General features: G+C 38.9%; 1 protein-coding gene across 13 annotated transcripts in view; it reads left to right on the top strand.

Annotated features, from left to right (window-relative positions):
* Nucleotides 1-14,989, top strand: part of TACC2 (transforming acidic coiled-coil containing protein 2) — a 166,486-nt gene extending 151,497 nt beyond the window's left edge. For all 13 annotated transcript variants that reach the window (XM_079976612.1, XM_079976607.1, XM_079976613.1 and 10 more), the window contains 7 exons: nucleotides 1,726-1,869; nucleotides 3,231-3,307; nucleotides 5,388-5,431; nucleotides 11,497-11,657; nucleotides 11,959-12,065; nucleotides 13,084-13,204; nucleotides 14,471-14,989. In XM_079976612.1, coding sequence (XP_079832738.1) covers nucleotides 1,726-1,869; nucleotides 3,231-3,307; nucleotides 5,388-5,431; nucleotides 11,497-11,657; nucleotides 11,959-12,065; nucleotides 13,084-13,204; nucleotides 14,471-14,536 — 720 coding nt within the window. In that variant the 3' untranslated portion in view covers nucleotides 14,537-14,989. The remainder of the gene's footprint in view (nucleotides 1-1,725; nucleotides 1,870-3,230; nucleotides 3,308-5,387; nucleotides 5,432-11,496; nucleotides 11,658-11,958; nucleotides 12,066-13,083; nucleotides 13,205-14,470) is intronic.
* The last annotated feature ends 4,739 nt before the right edge of the window (nucleotides 14,990-19,728 follow it).

Raw genomic sequence — 19,728 nt, 5'->3', positions numbered from 1 at the left:
TAGTTTTTTGCAGAGTGAAGGAAATGAACTAAAATTCCTGTCTCTTATATATCTAGCTCTAAGTAGTCTTGCTGGGTTTGGTCATCTGCCTCTCTTATTTTGTATAATGCTCTCAGTGTTGGTACAAGAAAAGTGGCCAGTGGAAAAGAAACAGGTTTGCTTCCCAAAAAACAAATTAAGAGTTCTAAATTCCTTTATCCTATGCAAAGAAATAGTTGAGCCAGCCTCCTAGTATGTTCATGTACACAATAGCTCTTGTCGCTTATAGTTTCCGAGTTAAACTTACCTTGCTTGACTCTAGATTAATCTTGGTTTGCTTACATGCTTAATGATCATCCATAAATATTGTGAATTAGTTGTGTACAGCTGAGTTACCTAATAAGTATTGTGATCATATTCTCTTTTCATGTGGTCTGTGAATATGATCCCCATCTGCAGAACCTTCCTTAAGTTACTGCTCTCTAGTGGTGCTAGTGATGATAAGTTTAATACTAAAATGAAAAACGGTGAACCATAAGTTGTTATTTTATACCAGGGGTGTATAAAAGCTGTGGGCTGAAGTCCAACAATATTTGGATCTTCATTAAATAAATAAGTGAAGCTATTGGAATAGTCTCCTCGCTCTATGCTATTTTTATGGAAATTTGCCAAAATCTATCCTTCAGACATGGGTTGCCATACGTTCTCTGACATAACCTAGTAATCAGTATTGTATCCCTAGACTATCTTAGCCAATGGCTTTTGATGGTCTTATCACTGTTTTGCTTTTATGACATTGCATGCATACATCTTTTAGCAAAAACCTGACTGCTTCCAGGCAAACATGCCTGCATGTCTGACAATCCTGCTGCTATTTTCGTCTGCAGAAGCTGGAAAATTTAAAAGAAAAAAGAAAAGATGTTGAAGAGTTGGGCAGACCAACGGGGGAAAGCCTGATGGCCTCTCTGCTTCTGACCCTAGCCTATCTTCACATGCAGAAGCTTTCGCTTTAGTTTTCATGTGCATTTGTTCTTCTATTGCCTTGGCTTGGTGTAGTGCATGGTTCAGCAGGTGCCAGTCTTGGGTGTGGCATGGGATGATAACAGTCTTAAAGGGGTGATAACAATTTTAGGAGAGAAGTAGTGAATTTCAGCAGATTGTGACTCTAGAACTTGGATGAGCAGGGAGGCATAAACCCCAGGACACTGAGTTCTCCAACTGACCCTTGTGCAGAAAGACTGTGTGGTGCTCATGTTTAGGCACTGATGAACTTTTCAACCTGACTGTGCTTCATCTAGAAAGATCAGAATTCCCAGTAGCCTCTGCTATGTTCAATAATACTCCAGAGCCATTCAATTATTACCAGGGCTTTGACAAGTAAAAGATATAAAAGTATAAAAACAGAAAATACAGTGAACGGAATAGCACAGTGAGCTGTAGTCAACAAACTCTTACTCGCTGAAAGTAATGGATCTGCATTAGTCCCTGACATTAATTTCAATGGGTCCACTCTGAGTAAAATATCATTGACTACACCTTTCTATATACACTTTCTGTTTTTCAATTCCATTCTCATCTGTATAGCACCATCTAAGCTATATACAGATGAACATTTCCCATTCATCTTAACCTCACATTTCCTCATTGTCCAGCCCCCCCCCCAAAAAAAAACCTATGGATACCTGAAATACTAGTGGAGCATATGGTTAATGATCAATGCTATTCCTCTCTTTTTTTAATGAACAGAGAGACCCTGCCATCTCAGCTGATGTGTCCATCTCTAAAAGTGCACTGTACTCTCGGATAAGCAGCTCGGAGGGAGAGAATAACTCCACTTTGCTCTACCAGCAGCAAGACTTGGATTCTGCCTTGAGAGTTGCCAGAGAGGAGGTAACCCATAATCTTAAATGATAAAATTCTGTTTGTTTGTTTTTTAATGAGTAGGCCTTCCTAAGTGCAGCTGTTCTGAGGTTTGCCTGTGTGCAAAAAGACTGACTATGTTAGGGTGTTGAAGCAATGGGCTAGTATAGTTGTAATGCCAGCGGCTTCCTAACCATGGTTCACAGTGGAATGTTTCAATGAATAATTCCACTTAGGCATAAGTTGTCTCTCAACACCCTTACCTCCAGTTCAGCATGATGTCCCATGGTTAACCCTAACCCTGGAGTGTTCCTAATCAGCATTTTAAACCTCAACCATGGCTATGATACAGCTTCTCTTCACTGCCCCTCAATTGTACACCTTTTTCTGCTCTGCATAATAGAAAGCTGGCCCCAACAAATTTTGGGTGATAATTTTTTGTTTGTGGGGGGAAACTTACACAGTTGAGGCATGAGATGTATCTCTGAACAACTATTTTGTTTAGCCAGGAGAGAAACGTATACAGCAGGTGCACCATGTTCATTAGCATATTGGATTTATGCGCTTGGAAGCTTTGGCCAAATTTTAGCCAAGCAGATTGTCTTATATCAGTGCTACATGCGTAAAAAAAAGGGAAGTGAGGAGCGACAGTTGCGCAATTTTCTCTCTGATGGTGTGAGATACAGCATGTATGCTTGAAAAAGGTAACAAGAAGGTTCAGAAGATTAGAGCAGCATTGTATATTAGCTAGAATGGGAGTCCAAATGAAGGTGTCAGTATGGCTCACACCAGTTTTCTACATGTACAACAATAGTGAAAGATCCCAGCCCAATCTCTGTGACAATTTGCTGGCTAGAGCAAAACCCGGATATAGATTTGGCACACTTTACCGTATTGGCCTGAATATAAGCCTCACTTCTTTCCCAAATTCTGACCGTGAAAAGTTAAAGTGCAGTTTATATTTGCGACCTTATGGTATGCAGCCAGGAGTGCAGGACAAACAGCACCAGGAGTGCAGTAAAGCGGTGTCCACCCTGCACGTAGTCCCCCATCCTCTCCCAAGGTCAGGAATGGAGAGAGCGAGGAAAGGGAAAGGCTGCTGGCAACGCCACCCTTGGCCCAGTATGCAGCCAGGAGCAGTGAGGAATGGAAAGGCTTATATTCGGGTGTTCCCCCCCCATTTTAAAGGTTATATTCAGGTGTGGCTTATATTCAGGCCAATATGGTATTTCTGCTTAGCCATAACATCTTCTGGAACGGTAAAAGCAGGAAATGCCTAAACATTTTTATTTGAAAATCTTCCCATTCTCTTAATGATTTAAGAAGTTACGTGGCAAGATGCTTTGTGCCTTTAAGGTGATTTAACAGGCTTCTTTCTCCTCTTGTAACAGATCATAGCTAAGGAAAGAGAGGTGTCAGAATGGAAAGACAAATACGAAGAGAGCAGGAGGGAAGTCATGGAAATGCGGTGTGTTCTTATTCTTTTTATGCCTGTGCTTTCAGAAGACTTGCTGTTATAACATACAAAGGCATCCATACGTAAAACAGCATTTCTACATTGCTGCTATTTGCTGTTCAAAATTGTTTGCGATTTATTTATTTTTTGCATCAGATCTTTAGTAACATGGAGACAACGAACAAAATGCCCAGAATACCGCTTAATCCTATCTATTAGTCTTGTACTGTTTTATTATTTATTTATTTATTTTATTTTATTTATGTCTTTATTAAATTTGTATACCACCCTTCATCCATAGATCTCAGGGCAGTTCACCACATAAAGATACAATAATAAAAACAGGAACCAAAAAACACAAACCAGAAAAAATGCCTTTTGCAAGGGATTCTTGAGAACCTTTGCAGTTAGCTGTTAGAATCTCCTGCAAATATGCCAGCAATATTCACATTCACAGAGTATGCCTAATATGGGTTTGAATTCCCAACAGCATCAGGTTATTATTATTTTTTTACCAGGCAGTACAGATTGACGTGCAAACTGCCTTGAATATTCACTTGGCAAACTATGACTCATCACTCAAACATAACAGACTAAGGCTAGTCACATTTGATTAGCCTGATTTCACTCTGGAAAGGCAAGGATCAGCTTCCTAAATCACTTTTAATCTGCTTATTCCAGCTAGCCTCTTTTTGAGAACAAATCCAAAATAGGATGCAAGGGTGTGCTTTTAAAATGAGGATGTAATAGGATGCGAGTGTGTTTTTAAAATGAGGACAAACCTTTCAAATTGTCATTTTGCTTGACAGCTTTATGACTTTTTCATAAAATTATAACATTATGGATTTGTCATGGCATCACAGATTTTTTTTAATTTTTCCCCCCAAACAAGAATGTAAGTCCTCGTTATTTTTTAATATATAAGATTTGGTATAATATGAGGCAAGCCGCTGTTTTTACTGCAACAACCCCTCTGCAAATATGCACTTCCTGGCAAGAGGAACTGTATTCTGCATGTTAAGAATTCACCAGTTAGGCATATGGAATAGCAAAAGGGAACAAACTGTCTTCGGTTAAAGCCTTTGATGAAACCTTCATTGATTTTCAATAAACTTGGATCAATCCCCAAAAGTGTTGTAGAATTATGAAGTCTTTGGTGCATCATCACTGCAGATTGTGTAGATGACTTGCTTCAGAAGTCTTGTTGTGGTTTAGACACTTGGTGTTCCAGAGGAGTGGTAGATATGACTTTGCTCCAGAGTGATGATGCTTACAAAATTAATTATAACAAAAAAATTAACTAGCAGATTGCTTCCAAATTTTGGCAAGTTCAAATATTCCATATTACAGGCCTGTCAAGATTGCAGTCAGCTGTACTTTGATAGAGGCCTTCATTTGTGTATGGCCCATCTGGACTAGGGAAGCAAAGAATCAATCAAATCAATCAATCAATCAATCAATCAATCAAGTATTTATTACAATCTATCAAACAATATGCAAAGTAAAAAATCAAATCCTCAGTAGAACCGATGATTAACAATGGCAAGCTGGAAACTAACGATCATGGCAGGTCTAAAAGTTATGACGTTCAGATATCTTTCCATCTGTTCAGTAATAGATTTATTAGTCCCCTTGAGTAAGATACTCAAAAGGGTCTCTTAAGAACTGACAAGCAAGCCTACTCATAAGAAGATAACTTGTGTGTTCTCTAACCCCTTGATCAAGTCTACAGCAAAAGAGGGAATGTATCTAGCACACCCTTCACTGACTCTCCCAGATGCCAGCTGGAAGAAATGGAAATTGCAGTCCAAAACATCCAGAGGGCACAAATTTGAAGGCTAATCTAATACTAGACAGGCCACAATACATGGCACTGCATATCTTGATGAGGACATGAGTTTAATATCCCCACCCTGTGTGCTGTGCTGTGTATCAATTAAGCTTTGATGGAGTGTTGCCCTGTTGTTACTCAGCTACATTTATCTTATTAAGTATGTTGAAGGTATTTAATAAGGCTTTTTCTTAAGAGATGCCATTGCAAAAATTAATTTCTGTTCATGTATGCTCATTATCTTTTCTTCTTTTTGTATAGGAAAATTGTTTCAGAGTATGAGAAGACGATTGCCCAAATGATAGGTAGGTGGTGGTGTCATGAAAGATGAACTTCTCTGTCCTCATTCTGATAAGAGAATATAAAAACTTATTTAAAGTTGGGTTCCTTTAGTCTTAAAAATAAGCAATAACTGTGACGGTATCTTAGGGGGGCAGAAGCTACTAATTAGTCCTGGAAAACCAGTCTCGCGTTCTCCTGAAACAGAGATCTGAAACATAGCTGGTCACATCACTTTGATTTTGTACACAACAGCCTAGGCATCTTTGATAGAATCTATTGCTCCATCTTCAGAAAGTCCTTTCATTATTCAGTATTACTTTTATCAGAATGGCAAAGCTCTCTGCTTAATTACTCCTGCCAAAAGGTGATGTCTTTACTTCTCCATGGGTGATCTGTAACAGGGCAAGCCAACATGGTGCCCTTTGAATGTTGTTCAACTACATCTCCCATCATCCCTGATCACTGACCAAGGGGACTGAGACTGATAGGAGTTGTAGTCCAACAAGATCTGGAGAGCACCACATGGGCTACGCTGATCCATGAAATTATTCAAACAAGAACAAATGATTATATATTGAAATGTTTAGCAACTGGCAATCTGATCCTAAGTACTCCAGGCACTATTTCAGGCACAATATAAGTAGTTTTGTGTGCACAACAGAATCTATGGCTCTCTTTCCTAAAGGTACCACTTCATTCTGAGAGTCTCAGAAGTAGTCTATGATCTAGTGCACAAAGCTGATTCTATGAAAGTGGGTCAGGAGCCCCATTTCATGTGTGCAACCACTTGGTCCTGCCTAAAGAAGGTATTGGCGATTGTTACCAATCCCTTGTTCATCTGAAAGCTGGTTTTTATTAGAATGTTCCCAAGGAAATCTGGGCAGATGCCATAGTTATGTGCGGTACTTCAAATGTGATCTGAGCCAACTTTGTTAATGGCAGTTGACCCAACATGGGAGTAAGAAGGCAGATGTCTAGTTAACAAACTTCACTCTGCAAAAGAATAAGAGAATAAAAAAGGAAAAGTCCCTTTCTATCTGATTGCAGGCCAGTATTTTGTCTTCAAATACCTACATAAATATTTCACAAATAAATGTTTATAAAATTTTAGATCTGAAAATGTTTTAACACTCCTGGACATCATTGATATTTCTTTTAGAAACTCTGTTCCAAACCAGCTTGGCCATTAGTCAGAAGCTCTTCAACTCTGTGGCATACATTTGTCAGTCATTAGCTTGAAATGCACTAGACTTTTTATAATATTGAATCTAGTAACACCTTTAAGACAGACAAATGTTATTAGTAGAGCATAAGCTCCAGCATATAAATTCTTATTATTTATAAGGTAGTTTGTCTTAAAAATGCTGCTGGGCTTAGACTATCAGCAGCTTGGAAGTATTGTTTAAGTCCCTAAAAACAAAGTTCTCTTCATTTGGAATAACAGACTAACCACATAAAGGAACATCGCTTTGAAGGGTTTAAAATATGTACATTGTTTTTGGAAGCCATATAATTCTGGTCTTTCTTTCCCATAACCCAAGTAACATATTTGCAATTTAAAAAAAATAATTGCAAAGCTGCCCGGTGAGTACAGTGCTAATATGAATCTTGTAGATTCATGAGATCATATTAACATAGCAATGGAGCAACCACTCATCTACTTCCAGGTTTAAATAAAACAGACTAGCACAGCTCAGTCTACTGAGGAGTACTAAGTGTTTGTTTTCTGTAGTAGAGCCCAGCTATTCAGAGTACAGAGTACAATTCTGGAATGTAGTACCATATGTGCACATACAGTTCAGTTACAAATTTGTAATGAGTAAGTTTGATATACTCATTAAAATGTATGTTTATAAATATGATATTCATACTTGTTTGGGTTAATTTGTGTCTGTCTGTTCTTCATAATACTTCCTGGCCTGTTTCTTCTGTTGTCCTCCGTCAACATCATTCAGCATCAGCATTATACATTTATTGTTAGCAGTTTCCAATGCATATTGCACACATCTGTGTCTGCTTGTGAAGCATGGTAGTCCCTCATAACATCCTAAAAATTGCTCATCACTAGCATTTTGCTTTTTAGCTCTAGCTTTTCCCAATTAAAGAGATAGATAGAAACATACCTTGATAGTTTCTGATGAATTTATTCCATTTGGCATCTCCCAGTCTATTCCCTTCACAGAAATGAGTCACTAGAACAGTTTGCTGATGCCAAATGCCACACTCAAAAGGCTTCATTTATTTTGTCTGTTACACTTGTACCATCCTCTTCTTCTGAAGAACTTAGACTGGCTAGGTATAATTCCTGGATTGCCTTCCTTATAAGCAGTGCTCAAAGCCAAACCCACTTAACTGTAGCACTTGAATTTGATCATATGGCTTCATATGATCTTTTGTGTCATCTTTGGTGCTGTGGATACTGGAACTATTCACTGCAGATATGACTTTGAAGTCAGGACTCTTGTTCCCTTTCTTCCTTTTAACTCAAGAGCTTTGTGTTTTTTTTGGTGGTTATTTTTTCTGAAAAGATATACAATTTCATCACCAGAGCAACAGAATCTGAACTGAGCCCTGCTCTCTCTCTGTCCCCCCCCCCCTCAAGTTAAGATGAAATTACTACAGACTGAATTTACAGGGCATATTTATTAAGAACTAATTCCCACTAAGCTCTGTGGCACATACTCCCAGGGAAACGTACATAGGGTTGTATCCATAGGGATTCAAGTGCTTTGGTGAAGATGCAAACTTGGGATGAAACCTTTGTGATAGTCACCAAAAATGGACTTTGCTGCCATTTTTTATTGTAGGCAGGTAGAGTTCATAAGCTTCATTGGCTGACTGTCACATGGTAGAAGTGAGTGTGTGTCCCCTCTTCCATACACCTTAAATTACATTATTTCTGTGCAAATGTTCCAAGACACATTTTTCCCTGCCTTTGGACACTATGGAATAATCACATAAATTAAACCCTCTCCTCTAAGTGGCTCTTTGTGGAGAACATAAGTTATCCATTTCTTTAGGTGTGTGATGGAGCAGAGAGGCAAGTGCTTGGAAAGGTTCCTGAGAGTCTGCGTAGATGGTGAATCCTAGAAGAAATATAGGAGAGAGGGGGAAACCTTCTACAAACCAGTGCTAATATTGCTTCTAATACTGTGCACTGTGCATTGCATCCTCCTTACTAGTCCCCTAGGTGGAACTAATGTAGGCCAAGGACAGGATAAGCCAGTTCATGGAGATCAGAAATGCTTTGGCACATACTCCTTATGACTTTGATCTTCACATGTTCCACAGTGTCTTCAAGACTCAATGCCCAAGATGCCAAACTGTACTAACATTAATTATTATTATTGTTTTTAAAAGTAAGGTTGGCTTAAAAATTCCTATGGCAGGATGCTTTATATTATGGATGGGAAACATGTGGCCCTCTGGATGTTATTGGATTCCAACTCCCATCAACCCCAGTGGTCAGGGGATGATGGGAATTGTTGTTCAGCAACACCCGAATGGCCAAAGGTACCCCCCATTCCTACTTTATATCATAACAGGAAGATTTCACATTCCAATTTGGGAATGGGGAATTTTGCTTACTTGGTGGCTTGCTTGGTTAGACATGCGGCAAGATCACCCGGTGTGTATATAAAAATATATTGATTGTGCAGTATACAGATGATGGAGTTACACACATTAGTATTCTGCAGAAGAAAAGTAAGGGGGGGAAAACAGCTCATCAGAATGGTTTCCACTTATAGCTTGAAGAGACCCTTCTGAGCTCTTTATAAATCTGCAGCTGTGACTGTATTTTGCTAATCCCTTTCGATATAATACTGAATTGGGTCAAGTAGTTCTGAGAAAGCTCTAAAGAAGTGTCTTAACTAATGGAGAACACAGTACTGCAACTCTTACCAGAAATGTAGATGAAAATATATCTGCAGTTGTGAATAGGAGCTGTGAGGCAGGAGCTTATATCCTCAGTATCCTTTGGTGTGTACCTTTCAGATCTTGTCTGTCTTCATATAATCTCCTTTGTTAAATCGCTTCAATGTGCCTCTGCTTCAGCGCCTATTGCATGTTCATCTGCATTCCAAAATTAATTTTTGTGTTGCATTGTTTTTTGTGTTTGCAATATTGTGGGCACCATGCATTCTACAGGCCAAGTACAGGCTGGCAGGAGAGTCTGCAAAGTAAAATATCACCAAATCTGAAAGCAAACACTTCACCCACAGATTATGCAAGTTTTTTTTCAAATGGCCCCTTGCACTGAACATTTTGCCAGTATCAATTCCATATATAGCCCTCCCCATTTCTTATGCTTTCATGTTTACAGACCCCCCACAGCTCCCTTGTTGAACCATTCATTCACATGTTGGCTTCTCATTGCTTCAATTGACAATTGAAACTACATTCATTCATTCAAGATTATTATGCTATTTACCTCTTCAACATTGAAATAAGGGGATATTGCCCTCTTTGCGTTACAGATTGTTGCATTTAAGTTTTTTCTGCTTTCTTGATTAAATTCCCTGATTTTTTTTCCTATTTTGCTTCCATTTTTGTTGCTTCTTGTTCTTTGCTTGCAATTCCAAAACAAAGGCAAGCCTGGTAAGTAATGCTTTCACCAACTTTGGCACCTGCATATGGCATTTCTTTTTTCCTTTTCTTTCTTTTTCTGTGTATTTGCCGTATCTGCTTAGAAATACCAGGCAATGATGGCCAATGTCCTTTGAAAGGATTGGCAGATTTCTGATAGCAGGCTTCATTTTAACCTCCGAAACAGGGTATAACGACAAATATGTCATTACCAGCAGACTGTGTTTCAGCATTTTCAGCGTGTGTACAGTGGCAACGGTACATAAAATTATATACAGAAACTGTTTCTTCCACCCATGACCAATTTCATATAACCTTCTTTAATGCACATGTTTCTCCTCTTTGGGTTCTAGCCAGCTGGAATATCCATCAGTGAGATGTACAAGCTTTAGTTGCAGCGACAACAAATTCATTTCATTGCAGTTAGTGCTGGTGTCCGAGTTCCCACTTTCGATGTCTCCCCAGAAGTGTAGGAAAAGAGAGTGCAAATCTCCACATTCTGAGATGCAGGAAGTATATTCCATTTTTGGCAATCATAGTCATAGAGGGTTTTACTTACCACTTTTTCCACGGATACATTTGTGCTCAAAAGCGTTTGCAGAAAATAAACAGCCTAAGTACGATCATATGGTGACCATGGTAAAAAAAATATGCTATATAACACTAAGAAGTCAATAGTTAATAGTAACAGTCCCGTCATGAAGACTTCTAGGACAAGGGGGTGTGGTGTGGCAGGTGGAAACAACCTTGTGCATAGTGTTGTTTGGGGTGGGGGTTGTTATTTTGTTTGGAGCAACCACTTTTAAAAGTGAAGATCTGTGTGTTGTTTGCTGTGTTTAGCACTTCCACAAACGTAATGATTCTAAGTTTGCTGCCTCAGGTTGATGTAAGTTGAGCTCATTTTCTATCAACAGGAAGCCTAATCAGTATTGCTGAATTAATAACTGCACTGCATTGGAATAAGCAAGTTTCTTAGAGAACGGAAGGCAATTCCCAGGCAGAAACATTTCTGTTGTGTTTAGTGCCTGCTTCTGTTCCAAAGGAGAAAAGCCAAACTGCACTTCTTTACTTTGTTTAAAACCTGCTTCCCCAACCAGGTGCCCACCACATATTTTTGATTACAACTCCCATAATCCCTGGTCATTGACTGGGGCTAATGGGAGTTATAGTGCAAAACAGTTTGAGGACACCTGATTGGGAAAGGCTTGTTTAGAATGTATCATGAGGAGAAATGAGGTCAATTTAGTTCTTGCATCAGAAAACAAAATAAAATTTAAAAACAAACAACCTTCTGGTTAGATGAAATTTCCAATGCAAGTTTATTTTATTAAATTCCTGTCCAGTCTTCCCTCCCAAAGGAGCCCAGTTTATGTCCCCTCTATCATGCTCTTGCAGTATCTCATGCTAATGTTTAATATTCCCTATGAAGCACAGTGGATAATACCAATTAAAAAGTTTTCATTATTCTTACTTGTGCTCCTTCTGTAATTGTCTCCCACAGAGGATGAACAGAGAGAAAAATCCATGTCCCACCACACAGTCCAGCAGCTGATTATAGAAAAAGAGCAAGCATTATCAGATCTGAACTCTGTGGAAAAATCACTAGCAGATCTCTTTAGAAGATATGAAAAAATGAAAGAGGTTCTGGAAGGATTTAGGAAGGTAAGTCACAGTGAATAAATACTTGTAGACTTGTGCCTCAGCCTGGAGGTCCACAAGCAACTAAGATGTACAGATAGAGAGGTCTGTTGCACCCAGTGGCTTCTGTGTTCCTTTTAATTGACATCCTGATTTTCAACCCTGTTTTGTGTGCAAATCACAATTCCTCCATGGAAATGACTGGAGGTGCACTTGAGGGTGAGGGGAAAGGGACTTGCCATTCGAAGCCATGAAGTTTGATCACAAAAATCCAGTAAAATAATTCTTGCCCTCCTATTAACTCTCCTTTTTCTTTTCACTTAAGAATGAAGAAGTATTAAAGAAATGTGCGCAAGAGTACTTATCACGAGTAAAAAAAGAAGAGCAGCGATACCAAGCCCTCAAAATTCATGCAGAGGAAAAGCTGGACAGGTATTTTGGTAGTGGATGAGAGGAGCTCTGGTCTGTCAGCCAAAAGCTTCTGTCTAATTCTCTAACCCGGTGGTGGGAATATCCAACCCGCAGGCCAGTTTTGGCCTGACATTGATCCCAAATTGATCCACAAGGCCTCTTCCCCACCCCCCAAAACCATCGTATGTGCTGCCGGGTGTGGGGCAGGTGCAGATGCAGCTAGATTGATTGTGCTGCTGAGTTCCCTGTGGGGAACTGGATCACACAGCCACCTGTGGCAGAAAGCAGGACTTGAAGCCACCACCCAACAGCTGGTAGGCAATGACTTCAAGCCTGCTGATCAGCAGCTCTTTGCAAGCCCTGCATGGTGGTTTGAAGTTCCGACCATCATCACCTGATGTCATTATGATGTCAACTGATTGGCAACCTTGCTCATCTGTCACAGTTGACTCACGAAGGGTAGAGGAGATAAGAATCTGGCCTGAACAGGTTCCCCTTCCCTGCTCTAGCCTCAGCTAATTTTCATATATTTGCCTCTTTTGTATTATTTATTCTGAAAGTCATGAGTGGAGGAGGTCCATATATATTGCTGAATCCCTGTGATTCCTGCTCTGCCTTCTGTTCCATCTTCAGCTTCTAAGGTTTCACTAGACATTGTCTCCATGATTAGAAGGACCATTTTCACAGTCAAAAAAATCCCTTTTTTCAAATTGTGCAAACTCAGTTCTGCATTCAGTGGCAAGTTTTGTATTTGCGTAGTATGATCACTGCATAACCACAGCCCTGTTTTATTATAAATTTCAGATTGACTCATGATTGTGTGTTATGAGTCACAACGATGCAAATTCCAGCTCCCTCCATTATAAACATTGTGCGTGAAATGTTGTCATGTTTAAGTAGCTCTCAAGTGTGACTTTTCCAAGGGCAAGCAGGCACATGGACCCACTAGTGTGCCTCCGTGTGTCAATGTTGAGAGTGTATACAAAAAGCAAGGCAAACCCTCCATGGCCTGCATTCTTAATGAGCTGTGTTTTCACAGAGCCAATGCTGAAATTGCACAAGTCCGTGGCAAGGCTCAACAAGAACAGGCAGCTTACCAAGCCAGTCTCCGTAAAGAGCAGCTGAAGGTGGATGCATTGGAAAGAACACTGGAACAAAAGGTAAACTCCCTGTGAATTGTCTTATAAAGCTGTTGCTAGAGGGTGTATTGTGTTTTGTATCTGTGCATCCAGAGTCAGATGTGGTACTTACTTGCCCAAGCAAATTAAGAACAGGAGAATTCCGACTGAGTAACTCTTTCTGATGTCACACTTCATGATCCAGTAGTTAATGTGTTTGTTGTCCAGCTTGAGTATTCTAACTGGAGCCGGGATTTGACCATTGTGAATTATAGGATGATGTATTGAACACAGAGACCTAGCTGGAGCTCACAGTTCACCGGATCAAAGTTTATCACCATTGTCCATGGAATCTCTTATGGGTCATATGTACCGTGTAGGCTGGCATCACATAATACAAGAAGTCACCTTTGAATGTCAAGTTAAAATATCTGGAAAAATTCTGCTTTCCTATTGTAAGTGATATGCCTATTACATGAACTGCACATGGTGACCATAACAATTGGATTGCACATATGGTATATAGATATAGTATGAAAGGCAGCTATTTTTAAATCCTTTTTAAAAATCCAAATGGGCTCTGCATAGATCCCGTTATTTAGAGACAGGGCTGCATAAAATTAATCACTGGCTTTAAAACTGTAGAGTTCTCCCTTTGCAGGTACAAAAACTGATAAAGCTGCAGGCTGCATTTTGAGCTTGACACCTTGAACAGACTTGCACCTTTAAGTAAAGATCCTGTCATAAAAACATACCAAAAGCATGGATGAGCCAAATTGACGCTAGTTGGACTTAATTTGGTTTTTTTGACAAGAAGCCCAAGATCCACCAAACAGAGCTAAACCCAAAGAAACATAGTTAGAATTAAATGTGCTTTGAACACATTCTGACCCTAGACATTTGTTTACAAGACCAAAACTGGAGCTCACAGTCCTTTCCCACAAAAGTCCACTCCTGGTTCACTTTCTTCATTTTGGCAACCTTATAAAAAGTGCCATTTTGCTGTTGCTAAACAATTGGGAGTCAGAAATCTTGCAGCAATCTTCTGCAGATCTTCCAGAGATCTACCTTTTGCCCACTCCTGGCCTAAAGTCCCTTTGGAGGCATTGATACAGCAGCAGCTGCTACTGTTTCACTGTTGGAAAGGTCGCATATTGACATCATGACAAATGCATGGTGCCCTTCTTTCCATGCTGAGACTATGCTCCCATCATCAACTTCTCCACTGGTGCAGTGACTACTCGAAATGTAAATACAGCTTTTTCACTAACAAATGTTTCCTTGTTTTGTTATGTTTTCTTTTTTCAGAATAAAGAAATAGAAGAATTGACGAAGATTTGCGATGAACTGATTGCCAAAATGGGGAAAAGCTAACTTTTAACCAAAATCCTGGATTTCAACCTTGAGTGCAATATGACCATTGGCACACTGATGTCCACACATTGATGTGAACAGGATCTATTTTCACTTTTTTGTATGCACTACTGTATTTTTCTTTCTTAATAATGATTGATTTGATTGTATGCAGTACTAAGAAGACTATCAGATTCCTTGCTATTGTTTGCAATTTTTTCTGTAGAATAATTCATAGCAAGTTGATCTCAAAAAGTTCCTGTATCAGGGAGATTTGACAGATTCTTTAATAAATTGCAGTTGCTCATCCTAGCCTTTTCCCTTTGTACATGAGTTCCCATGTTGGATGTCTTTTTTTTTTTTTTTGATTTAATATAAATGTGTATTACTTGCATGGGGACTCTTGCCTTAAGGAATGTACATTTTATCTGCATTTGCTGATTTGTAAAATAAAAATAAAACTTAAAAAACGAAGGGGATTGTCCCATCAAGTCGTTATTATCAACGAAGTTTCATTTCCAACTTGGTAATAGGTGTGTCTTCATTCCACTACTTGTGTGTGTGCTTTAAATGGAATTCTAGATCCCTGATGGAGGGGTACCCACATGTTTAACACACAGCATGGCATCCAAGTCCTCTATATATTCAAGAGATGAGACTCATTTTTTTCTTTTCTTCCAAAAGAAGCAGCACTAATCCCCAGAGGCTAAGTAGTAAATATATTTAGGGGTTTAACCATTGATCTGGTGACCAGCACTGTTCATTGATCTTGCTTATCTTGCCTTTAAGACTTCTGCAGTGGCATTTTCACAGGTAACTTGAAACTTCCTAGAATTACCACCTGTGTATCTTTGATATCATCACCACTTTGATTCACAAGTGAAGCTACCTTTGTTGTAAGGTCACTTCTATCCTCTGTGGGAAAGGATACAGCGGTGGGAGAACGAGAGCTTGGGTGTTGTAGTGGTTAAGAGCGGTAGATTCGTAATCTGGGGAACCGGGTTCGCGTCTCCGCTCCTCCACATGCAGCTGCTGGGTGACCTTGGGCTAGTCACACTTCTCTGAAGTCTCTCAGCCCTACTCACATCACAGAGAGTGTGTTGTGGGGGAGGAAGGGAAAGGAGAATATTAGCCGCTTTGAGATTCCTTCAGGTAGTGATAAAGCGGGATATCAAATCCAAACTCTTCTTCTTTTTCTTCTTCTAGCCAGTGAAATTATCCTGTCACTGGCTCCTGCATCTTCACCAGAGGGTTGGGAGAACCCTCAAAGCACATTTGGGGTAGGGTGTGGTTTGCAGGGAGAGAAAGTCCCAGTGTGCAGGCAGGGATGACTTCATTGGATACAAGCAGCCATGTGTATGTTAAGTGAGTGGGATTGTGTGTGGGTCTGGCCCCACAGAATAATTCAGCCCTCAATCTGAAAAAGTCTTCCCCACTTCCAGTTTAATCTGAAAGACAAATCTCCACCAATCCATCCCTGAGTAATCGGAAAACAGATATCAAATAGTTTACGTTCATGAGGTTTGCTTCTAATTAAATATAATTATAGACTTATTTGATGTTGTGGCAGATAAAACATTTTCTTCTAGATGATGATTAAAATTTATTTCCTGAGAAAGTTGTAAAGAAGAATTACATCTGGTTTGAAGGACAACTGGGAAGAACTAGATAAGCAGCATTCTGCACACCTCTTTATCCTCGACATCATCCTCTATAGAGGATTAACTATGCTGAATAAGCATTAGAGCTTTAATGACAAACAGTTTGCTTTGTCTAATGATACATTTCTTGGCTCTCCATGATGAAGCCATTTGCCAGCTTGGTCCTCCTCAGTTTGCTTTTCACCATCCAAAGTAAGTCATTTTGCTCTATTTGTTCTCTCTGCTTTATGGTACCTGGCACATTTAGCATTTCTTCATCTCAGATGCATTATTTTGTTGGTTCCAGTGCTTTTCTTCTAGAAAAGAAAGGTGCCGGTAGATGTTACAGTAAGTGCACCACTTTTCACCAATGCTTTTCAACTAGAAAAAGGGTGCTGGTACTGCATATTCTTGAGTACCCCCAGAAAAAAGCACTAATTGCTTCCATGAATGGGGGTTTGCTAATACTAGGGAATACTTTTTGCATAGCTTTCTGATGCAATAGTTACAGTAATGGCCAGCTCTTTGATGTATATTTAATTGGTGCCTGCTAGAACATCTTTGGGAATGAATCAATTTTTAGTTAGGTTGCTTAAGTTATCTCCCAAATGCATATGACTGATTAACATCCTATATCCTTTTAAATGTGCTTGTGGGAGCAGGCGGTTATTGCTTTGTTTTGTTCTTGTTTAAGTTTTTATTGCATATTTTATGCTGTGAACAGCTCTGAGATCTTCAGATGAAGTACAGTTTACAAATTTAATAAATGAAAAATAAATAAATATCAGCATTAAATTTTCACAGGGTTGTTCCTGTTGCTGATCTGCTACAACAGATAAACAACCCCCTCCTCTGAGTGAAGCTTGGAAACCATTCATGTTGAAAATGTGTCTCTTTAGATGCTGAATATCTAGTTTTTAAATCATCATTCAGATTTGCAGACACGAGCAAGGGAAAGTAGTACAGTACCTTGCTGAAACTGAAATTTACAGGATTTGGAATTCGTAATTTCTCTTCTTTTCCTGGTTGGCATTATAACGTGAATAGTAAAAGTTGCATGCTACTGTTTCTAAGTTTCTTGCAATATCTCACTTTTATTAGGAGGCAAAGTAGACATCACACTTCTCAAATGTATTAACTCTGTTAAGTGTGGGGTAAATAGAAACAAGCCCAAGATGTTTGTGAATTGATCTGCCTCTTCACACAAATTAAAACCCAATACAATGACTTCTTACTAGATTCTCCATTATTCTTTGGCAATGTTTGTGTGAAATATAAGTCAACTTGCCCTTTTTATTTGAAGCTGAGATCAGAGCTGATTTTCCATAGTTCTTTGCATATAAGGCCTTCATCTGTTTTTAATTGATGACAGGCGAAGCACTGCAATGCTATACGTGTGTAGGTACAAATGATGAAGAATGTAACAGACAAGGTACTGAGCAATGTCCAGGGAATTCTGATGCCTGCGCAATCATAAGAGGACAGTCAAGTAAGTGGTTGTATAATGGTCATAATCAAAACTATTTCTGGTTAATTTCAAGCAATGGAAACTTCTGAGAATTTTGCCAGCCAGAAAGGGGGGGGGGGGAAGGCCATAACACAGAGTAAGCAGAATCCATTTGCATTTTATCTTTAACATTATTGATAAATTACATTTCGGTCCACTTTTGTACTGAACTTTCAAATATCCATAAATACAGCATTTAAAATCCTTAATTTTGAAGGGCCGTTTAATCCAGATAATTTAAATTTATGGGAATGTTGTCTGTATTCTGTTCTTTTTCCTTATCTTGTTAAATACTGTACTCTCAATTACCGGTAACTGAGTAACTTTTATGCCATCAGAAGTATAACTAGATTTTCTACTATAAGGAGACGAAAGATAAATGTGCTATAGTTGAAGGTCTGTATTTCCTGTGGGTTTTAGTAGGTATTGCACAGATAATAATATAGCAAGTTACTTGAGATGTTAACTAATTTACCTGATGTTACTTGAGATGTTAACTAATTTACCTGAAGATTAATATATCAAGTTACTTTGATGTTAACTAATTAATTTGGAGATATCTATCAATATTGATAAGATACCAAGATATAGTCTGAAAGCATAGAATATTTCCAAAAGTCTCAGTAATAGTTGAAATAATCACAAGCACATTTCAGAAGCTTCCTAAGGAACTGGAGCTAGCCTTTCAATGAGCATCTTGCCCAAATGATGTCCCTCTCAGCTGTTCCAATGGAGAAGAGGAGGCCCCTGTAGGAGCTCTCCACACCCAAAGTCAGGGAAGTTCAGATGGGGGAACTTAAAACTGTAGTTTCTGTCTAATATACCTTTAAACTCGTGAACTTGGCTAGTAATATCTTTCTTTAAAAGGTCCTTGATAAACACTTCAACAACTGAGTTACTTTGTTTCAGATTATGACAAATTAAGATAAGTATTCGGTTTATTTTCGTGTTTCTTTCCTGATTATACCAACCTTTTGGACTTTCGGAACATTCATTTATTGTCTCTTGAATTTACTCTTAAAGTTCAGTTTCCTACTTACATGTCAGCATTTCCTAAACAATGAGTTTCCACAGACAAGACACTTGACTTTAGGCAAGGTTTGAGTTCTCTATCTGATCTATCTTCTCTGAAGCCTGAAGAACGTTTCCATCACATGTTCATCATATCATATTAGCAAGCAGTATAAACAATACCAAGAATACAACCAAGGTTGCTTTCTCTTAAGCTCCTTAAAGTTCTCTCTTTCCTCTTCTGGAGATGAAACTAAAGCAGGTGAACTAGCATTTTGTCATTGTCACCCTTTATCAATATTTCTATGAGATAAAAGGCAGCAATGAAGCAAAGATTAATAATGAACTATTTAGGCTTCAAGCCTAGAATAGGAACAAGCAGAAACTTGGGATTAGAACATCAGTCTATGTTTTTCTAACATCCACAATAATTTTTCTGGATGGCAACTAAATAAAGGGAAGTCTTGATGCTTCTAATAGGCATGTAAATTTGTAGCTATACTTCTCGACTGACAAATAAAATAAAATGCATTCTATAAAGCCAAATCAATGTAACATTCCTTAAAATGTTCCTTAATGTTCCTTAAAATGGCAGTGCTTTCACCTAGGATAAGCAGTTTGAAGATGTGAGCCTAGATGTTCTGATTCAAGCTAATAAGATAAAGAAGCAGTTAAGCATGGATGGTGTAATATGTTCTGGATTTGTCTCTGAATCTATTCTAGGTGGCATTATGAAGTCGTGTTCGTATAGGTCATTCTGTGAGCGAGCGCGGAGGGAAGGTTCACGGGCACCCGGAGTGAGTGTCCACTGCTGCTATTCAAATAATTGCAATGCCAAAGGCCTGGGCACAAGACATATTCCCTCCTCCTGCTACTTCTCTTTACTTCTTTCTGCTCTCTTGTGGCACTTCTTTTTTTAACCCGGAACAGAATTTGAACAGGAACGGAAGATGGAAAGGAAGCTATTCAACCAGAGCTACAATACTGTATTTGAAGGATTGATATCAGGAAACCCAAATGAGCACTCCTACGACCATAGGACATTACATTTCAAA

The sequence above is a fragment of the Podarcis cretensis genome (assembly GCF_951804945.1).
Source record: "Podarcis cretensis genome assembly, chromosome: 5".
Lineage (NCBI taxonomy): Eukaryota > Metazoa > Chordata > Lepidosauria > Squamata > Lacertidae > Podarcis > Podarcis cretensis.
The sequence above is the reverse complement of the archived record's forward strand: the minus strand, read 5'-3'. Positions and strand labels throughout refer to the sequence as shown.